At 52.2% G+C, this 20,531-nt stretch overlaps 2 protein-coding genes across 6 annotated transcripts in view; both read left to right on the top strand.

Moving 5' to 3' along the window:
• Positions 1-7,437, top strand: part of C2CD2 (C2 calcium dependent domain containing 2) — a 47,924-nt gene extending 40,487 nt beyond the window's left edge. The window contains exons 14-15 of one of the 2 annotated variants that reach the window (XM_037043011.1): positions 735-769; positions 4,309-4,406. In XM_037043011.1, coding sequence (XP_036898906.1) covers positions 735-769; positions 4,309-4,320 — 47 coding nt within the window. In that variant the 3' untranslated portion in view covers positions 4,321-4,406. Of the gene's footprint in view, positions 1-734; positions 770-4,308 lie in introns of both variants that reach the window. The other variant, XM_037043010.1, reaches the window with a different exon arrangement.
• Positions 7,438-13,039: 5,602 nt separating this feature from the next.
• Positions 13,040-20,531, top strand: part of PRDM15 (PR/SET domain 15) — a 61,718-nt gene continuing 54,226 nt past the window's right edge. For 3 of the 4 annotated variants that reach the window (XM_037043009.1, XM_037043008.1, XM_037043006.1), the window contains exon 1: positions 13,041-13,099. The gene's annotated coding sequence lies outside the window, so the exon portion shown is untranslated. Of the gene's footprint in view, positions 13,104-20,531 lie in introns of all 4 variants that reach the window. The other variant, XM_037043007.1, reaches the window with a different exon arrangement.

The following is a 20,531-nucleotide window of genomic DNA, read 5'->3' as shown; positions in this document are numbered from 1 at the left end:
CCCCCATCAAGGGTTGGCATCTGGGGCCACCGAGAGGTGTCAGGCCTGGGGAGCTGCAGACCCAAGGCTTTAGAAGGGACAGATCCGGCGGCCTTTTGAAATGGCTTCTCCATTCCAGTGGTTTCCAAGCGATTTGCACGAGGCCTCTCTGTGAGACGGTGTCAGAGTCCTTGCCAGTCACGTGTTACGCGGGTGCCGAATCATTTCTCCTTTCCACCCCACGTGTTTTGAACTGGTGGTCCAGGGAGCAGCTCTGTGGCGTGTGCGCCCGTTTTGCAACTCAAGCTTACAGTGTTGGCTTCAGAGCCCTCTTAGCCAGCTCTGTGCCAGCTTTCCGAGCCTGGCTGCCCAGGTAGCAATCCTGGAGTTTTGCTGTTTGCAAATGGACAGGTCGATAAGGCTACAGCCAATACAGGAAACAGACTCCCCGCAGTTAGGCTTACTTTTAGCTCAACTAAATACTGATGTGGCCGCACAGCCACGCAAATGAACCACACGCGACGCAGCCGCCCCCTTAGGACAGGCTGGGCCGGCCTGTCCGTGCTCGGGGCCTCACCGCGGTGCAGACAGGAGTGTCGGGGAGTCAGCAGGGGCTCGCCAAATGTCCTGCTCAGTAACTTCGTGTGCGTGTACGATGTCGTGCTTCAAAACTTACTGTCTTTCATTCTTATTTTGCTCTCGCATACTTGTTACCTCCTCTCCTCATCTCCTGCTCATTTCCTTTTACCTAAGAGGATCGCTCTGGCAGCCAGAATTAATTACCTACACAGTAAGTTATTTTTGTCTTCTCTATTTTTCTAAAAAAAACTAAGTGTGGTCTTGCTATAGGGAAAGCACATGCGATATAACGTAGCAGGAATTGATCCCTGCCCCCTGTCTAATTTTACTCCAGGGCTCTGGTCTTCCCACCGCCCTCCAGAAAAGGGCCCGGGCAGATCAGTGCAGCAGCTTCGTCTCGGCCTGTCTGGGGAGGGTGTGCCTCTGTTAGCCGATGGGACAAGACAACCTCACTGTGACATACATGCAGACCGATCTCTGATTGTCCCCACCGGTCCCTGTTAGCACCGGCCCGTCCGTGGCTCAGCCTGAAATCCAAGCCACTCTCTGGGCGGCCGACAACAGTTTGTAAGGTTGCCGTTGGTCCTGCTTCCTCCCCGTCAGGTTTCACGGCAGGTTCTTCAGTGAGCTGTTTATGACTGTTCCACTCTCTGGAGACAAAGAGATACATTCATTTAAGCTGAATTTAGAAGAATTTTCTAATTGTTTCATATATTGTTTATTCTTCAGCCTTTTTTGTGATTTTTTTTAACTTGGCTAAAACCAGGGGAAGATTTCTTTTCTCTCTTCCTGTCCCCTATTTAAGGTGTTGGTTATTTGCCTCAAATGTCACATAACCCGAGCCTTGCTTCTCGCCTGCTGGTGCACAGGGGGGAGGCTGGAATAGCGGGGTCGGACTTACAGAGCCCAGACAGCCCGGCTCCCCTCCTTGAGGCCTCTCTTGTCAGCGAAGGTGGCAGAGTCTATGGGCCCAAGTTCAGGTGCGACACACCAGACCATTGGTTATTGTCTGGGTCTGCAGTTGGGGCTCTCTCCAAGAGCCAGAACCAATTGGCCCCATATTTTGGGGACCTGGCTCACGTGCCTTGGGGGGCTGATGGGCAGCCAGGAGCTGGCGATGCAGGCCTTGGGGCAGAACTTCTTCTCCAGGAAGCCTTGGTGTCTCTCTTTCGGCGTCGAGTCGATTGGATGAAGCCCAGCCGAAGTTTCCAGGGTCACCTGGTGTGGATGGTAACCACGTCCACTGAGTGCCTTCGCAGCAAGACCGAGGTCAGGCTTGGTTGAGTTACTGGGTGCTCCGGCCAAGTCGACACAGAAAACTGACCACACAGGGTCGTTCGTCCAGGCAGCTCTGTTCAGTGGGGCTTCCCTGCTGACAAGGGCGCACGCTCACCTGCCTGCACTTCGAGCCCACGCCCACTGTGCAGTGTGGAGTCCCTCCGGCACTGTTTACCCCTAAAGTCGCTGTGGTGTAGTGACCGAGCTTACACACGCTCCCTTTTTGTATTTGGAAATCATGGAATCACTTCTACCAAGGAAATTTGCAGAGATTCGGCCCAGTGCATAATACTGCCTGCTCATGTCCCGGGCCCGGCTCCAGACCCCAGAGCAATCTCAGTGCAGGGACACAAGGGAAATGGGCCTTGGAGATGGGGCCTCTGGGAGAGATGCTCTGACTGCTGAGACTCCAGGCCTCCAGCTGGCCTGCGGGTGGACCGATCTGCTCCCCTCCCCACACTTCCATCCCCTGGGGAGACCGGACTGGGCTGTGGGATTGGAGAGTCCAGGCTCACTGAGCGGGCCCCTCAGCCCCTCTCCCTCTCCCCCACCCTGGCGTGAGAGCCCCGCACTGGATGTCCTTCTGGAATGCCAAGCTTAACCAAAAGCAAGGGCCTACAGATCAGGAGTGGGTTGTACGCCCCCCAGCCTGAGGTTGCCTGGTCAGGCTGGGAGTCCCCTCACTGCACTTGGGCATTTGATGCACCAGGCAATTAACCAGGGGGCACCACTGCATGCACCCCACCAGCCAGACTGCAAGGTCAAGTGCAGTTGGTGGTGGTGATCTGCATCCTAACACACCCCAACCGGAGACCTCCTGTAACGCTGCCTGTCCTAGGGGTTTGAATGGCTGCAGGAGCAGACACAGACAGCACAGATGTCACACCTCAGGCCCGGGGACCCGAGCAGAGCCACTGGCACACCTATACTCACCCTCCTGCTCCAGCACCTTCCCAGCTGTCCTTGAACCCTGCACATGGCTCTCAACTTGAGATCATTGTAAAAAGTGCCCCAATGATTTTTCAGAATTGACTACCTGGTTGGATCCAAAGAGGAAAAAAACATTTTTTTTAAGTCTTTTCAGCAGCTCCAAGCAGATTAAATCAGTCCACTTCTTGGCGTTCTCAAGCCGCTCTGTTCTGCTGCTTAGCCTGGGCAGAGCACAAACATGGGGTTCATCCTCAATATCAGGTCCAGAAAGTGGCCTGTTAAAGTCATGGGCGTGCCGCTCTCCCGTGGGTGGGTGTTGATTATCCAAAGTCTGCAGGCAGGGCCGGGGCAGAAGGAATCTGATGCTCCTCCCCTCCCCACTCGTTTGAATGGATGTGGTGGGTATTTTCGTAGGTCAAGGCCGTTGGAGAATTTGTCAGATCTGTCTATCAGGAAAAGAATGACTTGCCAAATTCACTATAAAGCTCCCTCTGTGGTCTGCAAGTCTCTCTTCTTTCAAAGTCCCTAACGCCCACATGCAAGTGGTAATGAATTTCACAGGCTGCCTGGACAGGTTCCCGGGCAGGACCAGGCCGGACCGTGCTTCCAGGATGTTGAGCTATGAAAGTGAAAGTGTAAGATCAATGAGTTCTCTGCTATGTGAGCTTGCATTTGACCTTTAAGGAGTCTTTACGATCGAAATTACTGTTGCTGCTGTTAATTTGCTTTGCATTCCATATTCCACTACCTGACCTTATGTACACATGGGTCAGGCCATCTGAAACTGAGCTTTGGTAGGTCAAAAATGGTCAAGCGACAGATACCCCTCAGGGATTAGCCTGATGCGGAGCCATAAAAACATCTCCGTTCCCCCCAAAACGCCATGTTTTGCCGTGTACAATGTGCACCCACGTTTTGTGAGCATTATATACAGGATTATCATACCCATGGTATGTAGCCATTGTACCCATGTAGAATGTACAGCCTTATTTTTCCCTAAAAAAGTTGGGCAAAAAAGTGCACATTATACACAGCAAAATATGGTAAATATTTAACTTTTCTAGGAAAGTGAGCACCATTGTTCTCAGAATCCTTTGTTTGGTTTTGGTAACAGGACCATCCTTTGGGAGGACCGAGGACTGCTCTGCCGTCTTCAGCCCTCCTAATAAAGGGGTGTCAGGGGGTGGAGTGCTGAGGGGACCCAGGGAGCCAAGCCAAGGACAGCCAGCCACCACCTGGTGTGACCAGAGTCGGTGATTTAAATACCTGGCCTGGAAGGGATGCGGAGGGGTAGCCCAGCCCACCGCTTCTGCTTTTGTGACCCCGTTTCTGTTTCGTCTTGAAAACTCGAGCGCTTCGCACCAGCCAGACTGCAGTGCTTTCTCCTCACGCAAACAGCGGCGGCCCACGAGAGGAGTAAGCTGCTTCTTATTAAGAGCCATTCGAGTTTCCTCTTTTCTTTTTCAACTTGGCCTAGACACATTCACTGTCTCTTCGCCTCCGAAGCCCCGCTGACCAGCCCCCTGTGCTTTGCTCTTCCAGGAGGCATTTTAAAGAAAAGCGCAAAGCTGTTCTTCCGCCGGCGGCATCAGCAGAAGGACCCCAGCCTGAGCCAGTCCCACAACGACCTGGTGTTCCTGCAGCAGCCGGAGGGGCCCCGCCGGAAGGGGGCCACGCTCGCCAGGATCCTCAACAGGAAGCTGCTGTCCAAGCACCGAAGCAAGATCACCATGAACGGTGCCCCTGGGGACCCCGGTGTGTAGGCCGAGGGGGGCAGCCTCCTTCACAGCAATGCTGGAGATGTGGACCCCCAGACGACCTGCCCGTACGGAGCAGGGAGTGCCAGTGAGCTGCCAGGCGCCCGTCTTTTGTAGCCCGGTTTTCCCGGCAGTGCCATCTTTTAAAGGGAAAGAAAGATCCAAGTCTCTAGCTGGGAGTGTCCCCCAGAGAGAATGGACTAAACCTATTTGCCACCAGTCATCAAGGTGGACCGGGGGCCTCCGCCACATGGGCTGTGCTTGAACCTAAGAGCTGAAGTTCAACACTAGAAGGAAAGTTCCATGCGAACCAGGGAACACACTACAGCAGGCGTGGATGGGGCAGGTGTAGGGCCTCGGTTTCACCCCCTCTGCGCTCTAACAGGCATTGTTTTGGGTCTACGCCTGGATCACGCCACCAGGAGGAGACGACCCTCTGTGCTGTCACTGTGACTGGAATGCACAGGTCACCTCTTCCATCTCTTCCATGTGGCTGCTCGGGACGAACAGTGAGGCTGGCCCCGAGGGCAGAGGTGGGACCTAGGCAGACTTTTGTGACAGGAACACCACCGGGAATGGAGACATGACAACCAAGGGGGGAAGACATTTGCCTTTGCTATTAGCCATAGAACTTGAAAAAGGATGCAAATACTAAACATATCCTATGCATATTACGCTGAACACTTTTTTTAAGTTTACTTGGAGCCTGTTTGCAAGTGGGAACTATGTATATAAATTCTTAACATGGTTTTTGCATTTTCGCTCTGGCGTCCAACGATTGCACGGTCATGGAGCTGTCTACACGAGGGCGTGTCCCCGTCGGGCTCCTGCAAGACAGGAACGTCGCAAGGCTCTCCAGGGCACTTAGGGGCCATAAGTGACAGCTGAGAGGACATGGCACCCACACGTGCGTGCCTGGGTTTTCCCTAGTCCGAGGTTGGTTTGCCACATATTGCCAGTAGCTGAAACAAAGTACTTTTAGGGCAAAAAAGGAAATTCTTTGATGTCTCAGGAATGGAAGGTGAATAAAAAGTTGCCCAAGCTGGCATCAACTTCCTTTCAGGAGCTCGTCTGAATTCTACTTTGAACAGTGCGTGACCGACTTTGGGTGTTTTGATTCCCAGTGGAAAACAGCGTGGCGTATGACTTGACGGTCCCCGCGTGTCTTTCAAAGCACTTTTCCCTGGTCCGCACGCTGCTGCCGCTCGTTCCCAATCACCTTGCCAGCCCCTCCCGGACGTGCCGCTCTTTGGAGATGAGCTTGTGAAACCGCATCTCTCGTTAGGGCGAGCAGCTTTGATGGTTTAGTAAGGTTCATTTTCCTCCAACAAGATTTCAAAGGCTCTTACGAAAACGTGGCTTTTTGTCACGGGTGTGAAATTGGGGGCTCTCCTTTGTTCAGGCGCTTTTGTTAATTCTTAAACATATATTTCAGGGGCAGTGGAGCCATTGGTGAGCAAAAACTTTTATAAAAAACAAAATTATAGACTTTGTTCCTTTTTTTTACTTGGAGGCAGAAATTAGAGGACTACATTAAGAATTTTATCTTAAAAGGCACATTTAAAAATTCTTTGGTGTCCTAGGAACTACCAAGCAAGGGTAAGAGGACTTTTTTGCCGTTTTTATAGGTTATATTCGAGTTTTAATTGTTGTAAAACAGCACCTGGCATTACAAAATACATTAATACCAATTCAGTCCCCACAGGGCAGTCGTCACTACAGGTCTTTTTGGGACAATGGCCACTTTAATGTTTTGTTCTACTTGATGGATTTCTGTTCGTTCTCGCAGTAGGCAGACGTGCAACACGCAAGGAGTAATTCGAAGAGGACATTATGTGTCCAAAAATAAGACACTGGTCAGAAGTTTTTAGTGCAGTTTTGTGTTTCTTTAGTGTTGAAATTCAAGTGGACTCAATTTATTCCCGTGTGATTTTATCAGAATTTTAAATTGAGTTTTTCTTGTTCTCCCCCCCGGGGGAAAAAACACACACAAAAAAACCCAAAAACTTTTTAGCCATTGCCACTCGCAGATTGACCCCAGAAGTGCCCTGTTCCCTGCTGGATGTGTTCGTCAAGAAGCTGCTCTCTCAGCTTCTCTGTGACTGGAAACCTCTCCCGGATGCTGGGAAAGTGCCCTGGGGACTCATCCCTCCCTGTCTGTGAAGCGAGTCTGTTACCTTGGGTGTGGAGGATGTGGTCATGGAGATCCATGTTTCTTTGTGTCTCTGGCGTAGACATGAGACCCTATATGACAATGACCCAGGAGCCCGTCCTCCGGGTACATACACTCTGTCTCCACAATGGCCTTTTCTGAAGTCACGGAAGACATGGAACAGAGCAGGGCGCAGCAGAAGAAAAGGACATCGGGGGAGCGCCGTGAGACAATGTGCTGAGTCCATACTGTGAATGCTTCTTTTCCAAGCTGTGTGTCCAGGTGTGGTTTTTCATGGCATAGGGTTATTATGTTAAAGTCAGTGTCATTACGGTGAAATATCAATTACAATTACGCACCAGATACAAAACACACTAATTTGTGAACTACCGATTCCCTGACCTTCCGACATGCTGTAGTAGCTCCAGGGCTTTCCCTTTTCTTTTTCGGTAGAGGTGAAATTTTTTCAGGATGGCATTGTAATCTCGATTCCTCGTGCACACTCATCCAATGTGTGTCTGGGACCAGGAGTTGGGGGGGGCAGTTAATGAGCTGGCACACTTCTGTGCGCTTTGCAGAGGGTGTCCCTGGGCTTTGTGCAGGAAGGGAATGGGGCTTTAAGTAAGGTAGCATTGGGTGTCTGTCTCATTGTTCTATTCAAAACCAGCTGCTTAGACGGCGTACTTTATTTAAGTCAAGTCGCAAGTTGAAGTTCAAAACCAGCCCTTGATTCCTGGGGATGGCTACCTGGCCAGTCACTGCCAACCAGTCCCAAGTTAGAAGCCTGTCTAGATTTTTGACTGGTTCTTCTAGCCACAGCTATAGAGGAAAGTGGCAAATTTTCTTCTTGAGCAGAAGGGAAAGACGAATTTTCACTGCTGCCACCAAATGCGGGTGCTTTCTGAGTGAATAATCTCACGGCCCTTGGAAACCCGGAGTTCAAGCTGGTGGACGTTGGCGGTCAGACCACTTACCTCTCCCAGATGGGAAGCGGGTCTCGCGTGGGCACCGACTCCGAGGCAGCGCACTGGCCCGAACTGCCGCGGTGTGATTACCAAAGCAAGCGGCTCAGTCCTGCGAAGCAAACTCAGGTCACCTCTGGTTCTTTGTCTTCAGCACACGTGCAACACGTGTGAAGAGGCAGGTCGGCTTAGCACTCCCGCTGATCAGCGATGTACCGTTTATAATTTAGGCTCGTACTTTTTTTTGTCCGATGTCACACTAAAGCTACTTTTTTTTTTTTAAGAAACTAAAAGGTTTTCTAGGCATGTGGAAAGGTTTGGCTTGTGATCCAGTGTGTTGATGAATTTACATGACAATGATTGTATTCCTTGTTGGCACTTTAAAAAACCCAATTCCAGCCCCACACCAGCTCTGTGCGGTGGGCACGTTTGGGGACGATGGGGCTGGAATGTGAACAGTCTTTAAAGAAATAAATGTACATGTGGAACACTAAAACTGTGTCATTTTTGCCGAGCCTGTGGTGGCCTGGAGGGTTTCTCTGAGGGCCTCAGACCTGGGCTTTCCTCAGTCAAGTGTGTCAGCAGCCACTGCACACAACCAGCCTGGTCCCTGGGGTAGGGGAAGATGCTTCCTCCTTGCCGGTTCTTGGCAAAGAGACTTCCTCCTAACATCCTTTTTATTTGACTTCTAAGTCACTTAGCACCCTGCTTTAGGTCTGGAGCCAAACCATGTACTAGGGAGTCAGTGTTAGCAATGAACTCTTGGGTCATGGTGCATCCTGGGTGCTGCCGGTCAGGGTCTGTCTCTCTGGACTGCCCCCTAGAGGCACAACCTGGCACAAGGTGCCTGGGAGGTCCTCTGTGATCCCCAGAGTTTTGAGGGGTGCTCTCCCCCTGGGTGCACGTTTTTATCCGTCCATCACCCGCCGTCATTCGCGCTGTGCCCAGTGGTGGCCTGTCCCTGTGGTGAGTGCAGAGCATGTGGGGTCAGAGGAGCAGATGCCTGGCGGGGTCACAGGGCGGGTGGCACCTGCACTGAGGCGGGCCTCTTGGCAGTCACTGGGTGGGGCAGGGCAGCTGGGTCCAGAACCATAGGCAGACAGCCACATCCCATGCAACCCAGGCTGGCACCTCTCCACGCCATTATCAGTTCCTTACTTCCTTCTGCTTTGCTCCCCCTGCTGTGTCCAAGTAGGGGAGCATTTGGAGAACGGGTGCACTGGTGGAATGACCAGATGCCCCTGGACTGCCCCCCCACCCCGCAACCTTCTTCTCAGCTGTTCTGAGCCCACCTGCCCATTGGATGTATAGTGCTTGCTTGAGAGTCTGGATGGAGCCCCAGCTTTGCATTTCGGGTAAGAGTTTGCCTGTGGAAAGCCCCAGCCATTACAAGGCTCAGATTCTGGACCTTCACGGAGCGACGGCACCATGTCTTATTTGGGACTGAGGTGCTCCGGGCTTGGGATTGAACTGCTTCCTGTGTGACCTGAAGTCCACTTGGGGCTGACACCCCCAGAGGAGCCTGGATGGGTTTATCCTAATTTACCAGCTTCCCTAACCTGATCTCCTCCTACTTGTCACCTCCCATGGGCACCGAGTTCCACCAATCCCGGCTACATGGCCCAAATGAGTCTGCCTTTCCTGTGGCCCTTCCGGGAGGTGCACCCAGCACACACCCCTTACTTTTCTGATGTTCTAAATGCACTCAGGCCCTGACTTCTCCATGAAGGGGCTTCTCCACCAAGGGTGACCTGGCTCGTCTGTCGGCACGCCCCAGGCCCTGTCTCATGGCCCTGCACACTCTCTCTTGTGCTCACGCCCCAGAGAGAATGCAAGTGCCCAGGCCCCCTGGGCTGAGAACAGTGCCCACCTGACCAAAGCCAGTTGGTGGCACCAGGTGAGCGCACACAGCCAGTGTCCATCTGACCAGGGTCAGGGGGCAGGGCCAGACACAGAGGGGATGCATGTGATGAAAAACACGCTGTTTTTGACCTCAGTCACCTTTGCGAATTCAGGGTGCTGTGTGTACAGGTCAAGGAGTCATTTATTTAAAAGAGAAGGCAGGTCACTCTCCACAGAGGGCTGCATACCAGACAGATGACCCAGTGCAGTGCCCCACCCCCGCCCAGAGGAGAGAGGGCCAGGCCAAACACTTCCCACGGTGACCTAGAAGCATCAGCTTTTCCACAAATCCCCACTCACCCGGGCTCTCTACCCTCACTGCCCAAAATGCAAACTGCCAGATTGTGCCTAGCAGGTACCAGACATTCAAAGCCATTGTGATTCTGTTCATGTCCTCAATATTGATGAGGTAAAGTAAGATGCTTAGGTGCCTTCCATATAACGTGTCTACTTGATATTTTTTACAAAAAATAGAGAAAAACTTGAGATCACAGTGATACTAGCTAATACTAATTGAACGCTTAGTATGTACCAGGAATTATTTCCAGTGTTTTACACATAGTGGCTCCTGTACTCTTTGAGATAACCCCGTGAGTTTGATCTGGCCCAGTTTTACAGACTGGGAAATGGAGCACAGACAGGTTAAGTAACTTGCTGAAGATCACACAGCAGGTAAGTGTCAGAAGGAGAATCTGAGCCCAGGCTGTCTGGTTGGAGAGTCCATGCTCCAAGTCACGAGTCTCTGCTACCTTGTGTCAAAGGGGAGAACAGGACTTACAGCCTCATGTGGTCTTTTCTGGACTGTAAGTGGAATGAATGCTCCCTGTTATGGGTGAGAATAATATGAAGTGTGATGCAATGCTTTGCACATAGTAGGATTTAAATTATCTGCTAATGGCTTCTTTACCTCCATGGGGCAAATTAGCCAGATTGAAACCACAAGCTAGGATGCAAAGAAGTGGCTTAGGATTCAGTATGTCCACAAGGTACTAACGGAGTTTTATACTGAAATCAATAACCAGAGCTGATGAGATGGATCAGGCCAACAGCAGGGCCAGGAGCATCACCCCCAACCCAGGATCATAGCAGTTGATGGAAAAGCAGTTACTTCTTCATGCCACAGCTGGTCTTTGCTTGGGGAGAAGATGGTGTTCTTAGGAAAACCCACTGATAATAATGGAAGCTATTCTGTTTATTTTTTTAATTACCCCAGGTTATTTTTAAAAATTTCAAACCTACAGAATGATCCTTTACCTAGATTCACCAATTCTGTAACATATTGCGGTATGGTATTTCACCCTAAATTTCTTCAGAATGCACTCTCTAAGAATGCATTTTCTATGATAGCATCTGCCTATTATATCCGGCACAATTTCTGTGCTTGGAAAACTTTTCATCGACTCAATGCTATTATCGAATATCAAGTCCATATTCAAATTTCCCCAATAAGATTTTTTATAGATGGCTTTTCTTTTTTTCTGCCTTGGGCTCAAAGATTGTACATTCATTGCATCAGCTGTAATCATTGAACATTTGAAACTTTGAGCAACAAAATCTTTTACCTTAAAAATTTTGGATGTCTATCTGTCTTAAAAAGACACCATTTCCAGCCTTCACAGAGGAATGCGCTAAATGCACTGAGAACCCTTTCAAGGAGATGACGACATTGGGAGCCCCAGCCCTGTGCCCCATGCACTCCTGTGAGAAATGCCTTTACGTGGGTTGAGCTCATCTACTTTTTCAGCCCTGCTGTGATCTGTCACTTTTTCTGGGAATGACCTTTGTTTTTGTGTGCTGGTACCTAGGTAGTACGCGGAGGCCCAGAGAACTAGCCATCTGGGCATTTGGGAATTGTAAGGCCACTAGAAGGGTGTGTGGGGGCAGGGAGGGGTGCACATTAGCAATAGTGGTCAGTTTGTGCCTTTAGAGGTTGGGGAGCATTCATGCAAAGACCTGGGAAAGTGTTCCAACATGGAAGGAGTGGGTACGAAGGACTCTGAGACTGTGTTGCCTGCAGAGCAGAGGCAGGCTTGGCTAGTGTGAGCCCGGCAGAGGGGAGAGGCAGAGGGGTGAGGAACAAGACAGGTCTGGTAGGCTGTGGTCCAGACCACTGGGAAGCCACTGCAGGGCGTCAGGGAGGGTGGGCAAAGGCGTCTTTAGCAGCAGGACACTCCACACCGCCCACACTTGCCCGTCTAGCAGTCAGCCTTCCACCTGTGGGTGCGTCCTTCCGATGGGGACTCAGGACTAACCTTACACATGTACCAGTGAACCTGGCGGTGGGATAAAAAAAAAACCCTCTATACCAATTTAAAGGACGAGACAGTAGTTTTCTTGGTCTCTTCAAAACAATGCTATTATACTTTAAAAAATCATTGCTAATATAACAGATAAAAACGATCTCACTACGCTTCATTTTTTCTGTTATTACAGTATTGGAACAGCTTCTCATAACCTTAAGAGCCCCAGTATTTTACTGTGAACTGTCCTTAGATTGTTTTTTTTTCCTATTGGATTATTTATACTTAAAAAAATTGAACTCATAAGAGTTTTATACGTACCACGCAAATGAATCCCTGCCCGTCAATTTCAAACAATGTCCCCCCAGTTCATCAGCTCTCTTTGACATTACTCAGGGGGTTTTGACCAGGCAGACGTGAACAAGGCAGTTTACTTCTCTGACTCTAAAAGGCCAGGACTAGGTGAAAAGACCCTACAGTCCCTTCCATTTCTAATATTTTGTTTCCGTGCTCCTTTGGATGGTTGGGGTCAAGAGGCGACACAAGCCCCCAAGCTGATAAAGGGGAGGAAGAAACACTCAGTGCCAGGATCTGGCCTCAACCTGCCTGTGCCCAGGGTCAGAGGTGCGTTTTCTGGGACTGACCACTTAGCAGCCCGCGCTGTGCCACTCGCCAGCCAACTGCTGGGCAACTAATACTTAAAGAGCTTGTTAGGAGCAGAGCAAGCGCTGTGGTTACCGGGACAAGAAGCGCAGCAGCCCATCCGCTAAGTTCTGAAGTTATGATTGGGCAGCACACCCCAGGCCCAATTTAATGAAAAGTTCGACCCCTTCTTCCATCTAAGCCCCCAAAGAAGTCAAGACTCGGCGTAGCCACCACAAGGGTCGTCAGTGCACGTCTCAGTCGGGAACGCGGGACCCGGCCCAGCCACTCAGTAAGGGGTAGTGCGTGGCCGCCAGACACCTCCTCCTGCTCCGGGGAAAGGGCAGTTGGAACTCGGCCCTCTTCTTCCGGGCGCTCCAGATCCACGCGGCCCGCTCACCCGTACCCCCTGCTCCCCAGTCCACGCCTCTTGCTATGGGACCACACTGCCCGCCGCTCCATCCATACTGCCCGCTCCCAGTCCAAGCCACCGCAACCACCGCAACCAGGCCGCCAGCTCCCACGCTGCCTGCTCCCGGGCCACGCCGCCCGCGACCCGCGGGGAACTACAACTCCCACAATGCCACGCCACCGCCCCCCGGCTTCCGGTGCTGCGCAGTTTCCGGAGCGGATCGCAACCCGGAGTCCGGATCCGATCCCGCTCTGCACATTCCAAAGGCAGGTAAAGCCCGGGGCCCCGCGCCCGCCGGTCGTCCCCGCGCGCACCGCCCCCGCCAGGCCCGCGCTTGCTTCCTCCGCGCGTCCGCCCGTCCGCCGTCCCAGCCCCGCTGGGCCTGCTGCCGCCGCCGCCCCGGTCCATCCGCCATGCCGACTGTTCTTTGTTACATTCGCCGGCTGTGGGCACCGTGGGCGATCAGAGTCAAAACCCGGCTGGATTTCTCGGAGCCGCTCCGGGATCGCCCTGAGTGCCGCCCGCCGCCTGCCCCGCCGCCGGGGCGCTCCTGGCCCGCCGCTCGCCGCCCACTGGCCGGCGTCCACCATCCCCGGCCAGCGCGGCCCGCGGGCGCGGGGCCGGGGGCTCCTCCGCCCCCGGCCCGCCGTCCCCGCCCCCAGTGCTTTGGTCGCCGACGGCACCCCCCGTGGTGTCACTCTCTCCTTACCGGGGCACAGCCCCTGGGGCGCGCGAGAGGTCCCCTGGACCTCTGTTACCTCGGTTAGAGAAGCAGGCGCCTGGGCGATGGGGCTGCCCAGGCCCCCCAAGAGCACCCTGCATCTTGTTTCTGTAAACCCCAGGGTGGCAGAGGGAAGGTAGTCAAATCCGTGAGCAGGTGACATGTGCCCGCCTTCGAGTGGGTGGCTGGGCTGGGAAGGGCGCGCCCTGGCGCAGACAGGTGGAGGAGCTGGCCATGTGGCCTCTGATGAGAGGGACAGGTATTCTGGGTGAGGTCAGCTTTAGAAGTGGGAACTCATTATGGAAATATAGGTCTACCCGATGGTTATAGCTATTATGTGTTTACCTTTATTAAGCTCTTAATGGAGTGGATGAGGTTTTTTTCCCACAAATGCTCGGAAATTGCCTACTTCCCTCTACCCTGGAGGGCGGATTAAAATGGTAGAAACAAGGGTGTGACCAAGGCAGGTGGACACCGTCTGTGTATGTAAAGATGCCAATGCACAAAAACCACGTTTGCGTAAGCCTCTCTCATACAATCCCCACTCACCTGATGAGTCCGGAGATCCCAGTGTGGTTCCTGAGGGTGTTTTTAAGGATGAAAAGTAAATGAGCAACTGGTTTTGTGATAAACCTTAAAAGGCAAGAATGAGAACTCTCTCCAGAGAGTGCACCAGTGCACTTTGTTTTTATAAATGAGATTCTTCCCCCCATTCACACACACTACACCATATTTTGTTTCAAAACCTGGACATTTCCACATTCTCCACATTTTCACTGCTCCACTCGGCACCTCTGCATTTCCTTGACATCACTGCCTTATGGTGAATGGTTAAGAAATAGGAGAACTACAGTTTGGATTTTGAAAGGGAAACATAGTAAAATTTATCCATTACCCTGACAGCTTTGATTCATACTTGTACAGAAACGTTGCCAACAAGGCCTATAGTAATGTTTGCTTTTGGAAGCAGCAGGGACATTCTGTTATATTTTTTGTGGAGACAAATAAATGAACACCAATGGGGTAAATAGCTATTCTCGGAGCAATTGTATTTGAGAAAGGACTCCTTTTCCTTAGGGCGTACCCCTTGTATAGTTCTTTTGATAATATCTGCGTAGAAGGCCAAGAGAAGACCACTCTGCCATTTTGCAGGTTGAAGGGAGATTTAAAGCAACTCTTTTTGACAGGTGATTTCAGAGCTTAAGATTATAAGCAGCGACTTAAGTGCTTTCTCAGCTTCCTCTTCCTTTTCACATGTGTAAAGTGTGGGGGATCCCTGTTCGGTTCACCTCCTGGTTCCCGAATGCGTGCGTTCATTCGTTTGTTCATTCAACAAGTGTTTATTCCCTGGGCAACTGCTGTGTGCCTGGCACTACCGAGAACAAGAGAAATATCCTGGCTGGCAGACCAATGGTCTGGAGGGAGGAGGATAAGACAGTAGGCTGTGTCAGGTTGAGGGTGGGTAGAGCCAGTGGAAGCTGTGGTTCAAGTAGGGGTGGCTACACCTGGCCAGTTGGGACCAGTTGGTTTGTCTGAGCTGGAGACCAGTGCTGGGGGTGCTCAGTGGAGATCTAGGGTAAGGGTGTCACTAGCAGACCAATGGTGAGTGCAAAGGCCCTGGGGTGGAAACAAGCTTTATCGCCCAGGGGAGAAAGCACAGGAGGGCAGCACAGGCTGTCCTGAGTGCCAAGTGGATGACACTGGGGGCTTTGGGCGGGGAAGGACAGAACCTGTGTCTCCACTGATGACCCCGTGGCTGACATGTGGGAAATGCTGGCCCCAAAGATTCTACTAGAAATGGGGAGAAGCAGAAGGGGAAATGAGGAGTGGGGACAATGTGTATTTCTGGACCCAGGCAGACATTGCTGCTGGTTTGGTTGGGGAATGTACGATAGGTGGCAGGAGGTGCCATTTACTAAGGTGAGGATGACAGGTGTGCCCAGGTGAGACATGACTGGGGGGATTCAGGGCCCTGCAGAGGAGCAGAATCTTCTGACTGCCCCACTGGGGTGGGGTAAACCTTTGCCCAGAGTCCAGGTCCCTTGCCCTCCTGAGAAAGGGTCCCTTGTATTGTCCAGGAGACCGCAACCTGTAGTCCCCAGTCTTGGTGTGGGCCGTGGCCCTGGGGTGTGGAAACCTGAGGGTGCCCACAGATGTGTGGGTAAGTGGGGAGTGCGCCCACTGTGGGATATGACCTCAGACTTTTGGCAGATGGAAGGGGCCCTCCTGCTGACAGAGGAAGTGGGGACCCACTGGCATTGACAGTGGTTGTGGGTAAGTGGCTGTGGGCCTGGGGCCACAACCAAGCTCTTCCAGTCCCATGTGTGTCTGCGGAACAGGGTTTTCTGCACCCACACATATAAAAATGAAGAGCGGGCCCGGCTGAACGTTTGCCCATGATCTGTGAAGCGATTGTGGGGAAAGCCCCGCCTGCCTGGGTTAGGGACCCCACGGCTTCTGTGTTTGTGACTGTTTACTGGAGCAGATGCTGCCTCTCTGTGCTGATCAGGGGGGGTCTCGATGACGGCATCAATGACTCAGTCCAGAATCAGTCAGCACGCCCTCGAGGCCATAGAAAGTCAGGACTAACTTGGTTTCTATGCACATTTGTAGTGTGATCGATAGAGCTGTTTCGGGCATGAATATGTGACACTGGGTTTAGCGACTCTAGTGACGGGGATAGGAGATGCCAGAGAAGGAAGTGCCAGGAGCTTCCTGGCAGCCCAAGAGGCGCTTGCTCGTGTGCTTCGTAAATAGATGGCAGTGGGCATCACCCCGTAGAGTCAGGCAGACACACTTAGAAGAGTGACATGACGCTTTTATTTTAAGAAGTCAATATTTATAACATACTGGAAATTTACGTCCCTTGCAGCTGTTTAAACCAGGGATGCCAGTTTACGCTGTTGGCTCCAGTGCAGAGAATAGCACCTGGTAAAAACACTTCTGCAGAAATATTAGCAAAATACTTGCTGGTGCCTGGAACCAGGCCTCAGGCAGGGTCTGGAGCCTGGGCTGGGGGTGGGGGGCAATGCTGGACTGGACCACGGGCTTGGGGGGGTAATGGAAGTGCTGTGTGCAGGGGGAGAGAGGACCAAGGGGCTAGCTCGGTTTGCCTGTTTCGCAGCTTTGGCAGGAGATGAGATGAGAACAAAGAAGGGCTTAAGAAGGAGCGCCCAGCAGGTCAGAAAGAAGAAAAGGATGGAGACCACAGAAGAACAGTTTCCCAAAGGGAGGGTGAGGGGCTCCCCCGTGGAATGCTGCCCTGGGACCAGAGCTGATGGAGGGGCGGGTGGCCAGGCGGAGTGGTGGGGGAAGGTTTTCCCGTTGACGAGAGAATGGAAGGTGGGAAAGCCCTTCCCAGGACCTTCGCAATGGGAGAAAGCAGAAATGGGGCAGTGGAGTGGAGACGGGAGGCATGCGTGGGTGCTGTTGGAATTTGGCGTGAATAACCCAGGGGGGCGTGACTCACTGCTGCAGAGAGGGGTGTGTGACAACAAGGGTTGGGCCTCCTTGGGGAAGGCGAGTGTGGCGTGCCTGCGTGGTATGTGACAAATGTGGCCAAGAGGGCTTCAGGGAAGAGGGCCATTCAAATGAGGTCATAAAGATTAGGTGGGAGTTGGAGAGAGGGAGAGTTTCTGGAAGAGGAAATGAAAAGAAGGGGGTGTGGAGGCCGGTCCTGGATGATTTGGGGTGGGGAGGAGCCCTTGGACCGGCTGGGCAGGTGGCTCAGGGTTGTCGTGGGGTCCTTGTCGAGGCCGCTCTTCCTGGCAAGATCTGAGGAAGCCCGTCTCCGAATCTTCCCCTTGAGTCTCCCGGAGCCCATGGTGTCCTATTTCCATGAACTTCCATAAAATTGAAAGTTGTATTTCTCAGATATGACACCTCCCCTCCTTACCTGAGAGGCGCCCTCTGTTTTGGGCTCTGTGTGACTTGCTGACGTCCAGCGCGGTCGGCGTCTCCACCTCACAGTTGCGAGCGTCGATGTGCCGTCGGTGTCATCAGAACACCCTCATCAACGGGCCTTCCGCCCGCGGTGTCCACCTCACAGTTGCGAGCGTCGATGTGCCGTCGGTGTCATCAGAACACCCTCATCAACGGGCCTTCCGCCCGCGGTGCACGGGAAGCAAACTCGTTAGAAGTGGGGTGTCCTTCGGTCATGCTTCCTGCAAGAGGACGGTCACTTGGTCTCTGGGGAGAGGGGACTGTACCTGCCGGACGAAGAGTCTGTCTTTGAGAAGGAGTATTCCGAGTGTTTAGTAACTCTCAAGGCCTTTGGCCTGTTGTAAGTTTAAAAGATATGGATGCTAATTAGTTACAGTAAGTATGCTTTTTATTGTGACTAAAAACAAAATAACTTTTAGCACCTTTTTAGTCAAGAGGTTTATGGAAATCCCTATCCGACCAGGCCACTTCAGTTCTGTTGACTGATCCTATGGTCTGGCTTCCTGATGTCCCTCTTGGTCCCCTTCCCCCAGCACACCCGCCTCCCCTGCACTTGGTTCTCTGACGCGACTCGTTCTCTCTACAGTGCTCCCCAACCTTATGCACAGGGTGCATGAGGGTCTCTCAGAGGTCCCAGGGTGCCTAGTTTGAAACTTTCTTGTCTGTCACACCAGGCCCATTATGTAATAAGACTCAGTACTCACGTACCCCCTTTTTTTGTTAAGTAAAAAGATGACTGCCAGTTAAAGCTCTAACCAACGTGATAATGTTAATGCTACCTCGGTTTCTTTCTGTTCTTAAGATGACAGAATAAAGATCTCTCTCTCACCTTTTCACTGAGAAATCCCTCTCAAAGAAACAGATGTGAAAGTCAGAAACACAGATGTCATCCGATGAAACTAAGAGGCTAGGAAAGAGAGAACAGAAGGAATTATTCAAGAAATAATACAAGAAGATTTTCAGGCTGAAAGACACGAGTGCCAGGGTAAAAGGGCCAACCTGTGCCCAGCATTGAAGTAGGTCATGAAACTTGAGGTCCCTGCAGCTAAAACAAAAGTCCTGAAAGATTCAGAGGCTGGGAGTCACATACAAAAGGTTGCTGGCCAGAAAGACGCCGGACTCATCAGCCGTAACACTGGAAGCTGAAGGGCGATGGAGTCCCACTTTCAGTGTTCTGTGTGAGAATGACCGTGCGCCCAGGCAAACCAGCTGTCACGTGGGATTAGAATAAAGACCTGTGCAGATATGATAAGCCCCTTCAAAAGATGTGCCTCCTAGTCCCCATTCTAAGGGAACTACAGAAAAATGTGCTCCCCAGACTAAAGGACTAAACAAGCAAATGGAAGCAGGAGGCCTCGGAACAGGAGCTCCAGACACACCAAGAGAACAGACAAATCCAGGTGATGGTGAAGGGAAGGCCCAGCACCCGGCCTGCGTCAGACCTGATGGGCAGCCGGGACGGGAAGGGAGGGCTCCACGAACCCCTGGTCCGCCATTGGCCAGACCCAGTAAAAAACAAGCTGTAGGAGGAGCTCTTGCAGGATGGGCAAGGATGCAGCCCTGGGTACCCTGCCCACCACACTGCTGCCTCTACTGCCAGACTCCACACACATACGCACTACGTAACCTCCACACAACCAGCAAAACAGCACGACAATCACACACAACGTAAAAACCTACACAAAACAGCACAACAAAATCTACACACAAACAACACAAGACTTACACAAAAACAGTACAATAAACCCCCACACAAACAACAAGCAGCATACAACAAAATCTGTACACAGCGCCACACAAAACCTACACACAGCACAAGAAGGCCCACACGGAGCAGCGGAACCTCCCCACAAACAGCAGAAACAGCACATGCCAAATCTGCACCCAACAAGACCGCCATGAAACAGCACAGAATCAACACACAACAAGATCTACACACAGACAGCAACACGAGACCTGGGCAGATCACATCAACACTAACATAACATAAAACAACATAAAATTGACACACTAGACAAATAAAACACTAAGTCAGTTGCCTCTAGAAAAGCAGTGTGTTCGTGAGGGACTTCAGAGGTGACCGTGGGGCTGCTTCTCGGGCCCTCAGTAGTGCCCCCAGAGCTGACACACTGCGCACTCTGGTTTAACCACCTTACACTGGGGAGTGACGGGAGGGGAGAGCGTGTGAGAAAGCTCGCCTTTGGTGTACCAAGAGCTGAAACTGCAACCCCCGAGGTTGAGAGTTCTGGGGATCCCAGAAGAAGCCTCCTATTTCAAGATGTGGAAGTAGATTTAGCAGGAAAACCCAAGGACTCGAGAGGGGTCGACCTGGGAATGGGATGAGAAAGGGGGGGCAGGAGGGGGCGCTCTTTAGCTTCTAGGGCTCTGCATGTGCATTAAAGCCATTCGCTTTAGAGTAAAGATGATCTTACATTGGAGCAAAAGCAAGCAGTGGAGGTGAGACACCCCGCCGCTCTGTAGTACCGAAGAGCCTTGCCCTGAGGGGTGGCTAGAGTTGGCCGGGGGGCTGGCTTTGACCATGTAGGTCATGTAGGCATGGGTCATGTCACTCGGGTGCCCCTGCTGCCCCCGATTCCCACATCTGAAGTTAGACAGCTGCTGGCGGGTTGTCTGCGGTCACAGTGGAGACCACTGATTCGTTTCCATCCTGTTAAGTTACGTGCAGAGGGTCTCTGGGCTTCCCCCGCCTGCTGTCATGACCCTCTGTCAGACGCCTGCAGATCCTGCAGTGGGAGCTGGCGGGGCACATGGCGTGGCTCTGGGAAATTAGTCTCTAAAGCGGTGAATGTTCTAGATACAGTCACCAAGCCTGGGGCTGGGCCTGGCTGTGGCAGAGTCTGATTCTGCCCTCGTGGTGGGCTCACTGTGGCAGCGAGAAAGGACGTGGGCTAAACAGTGGCAGCCTGGGGTTTTACCAGTGGCACTTAAGGCCACAGACAGACCAAGACAGAGGGAGAAAGGGACCAGAACGAGGCAGTGGTGCAGTTGGAGGGGTGTAATGGGGGGTGGGGGGA

Source organism: Sturnira hondurensis, unplaced genomic scaffold, assembly GCF_014824575.4.
Source record: "Sturnira hondurensis isolate 20B ecotype Veracruz unplaced genomic scaffold, ASM1482457v3 Scaffold0003874, whole genome shotgun sequence".
Taxonomy (NCBI): Eukaryota; Metazoa; Chordata; class Mammalia; order Chiroptera; family Phyllostomidae; genus Sturnira; species Sturnira hondurensis.
The sequence above is the reverse complement of the archived record's forward strand: the minus strand, read 5'-3'. Positions and strand labels throughout refer to the sequence as shown.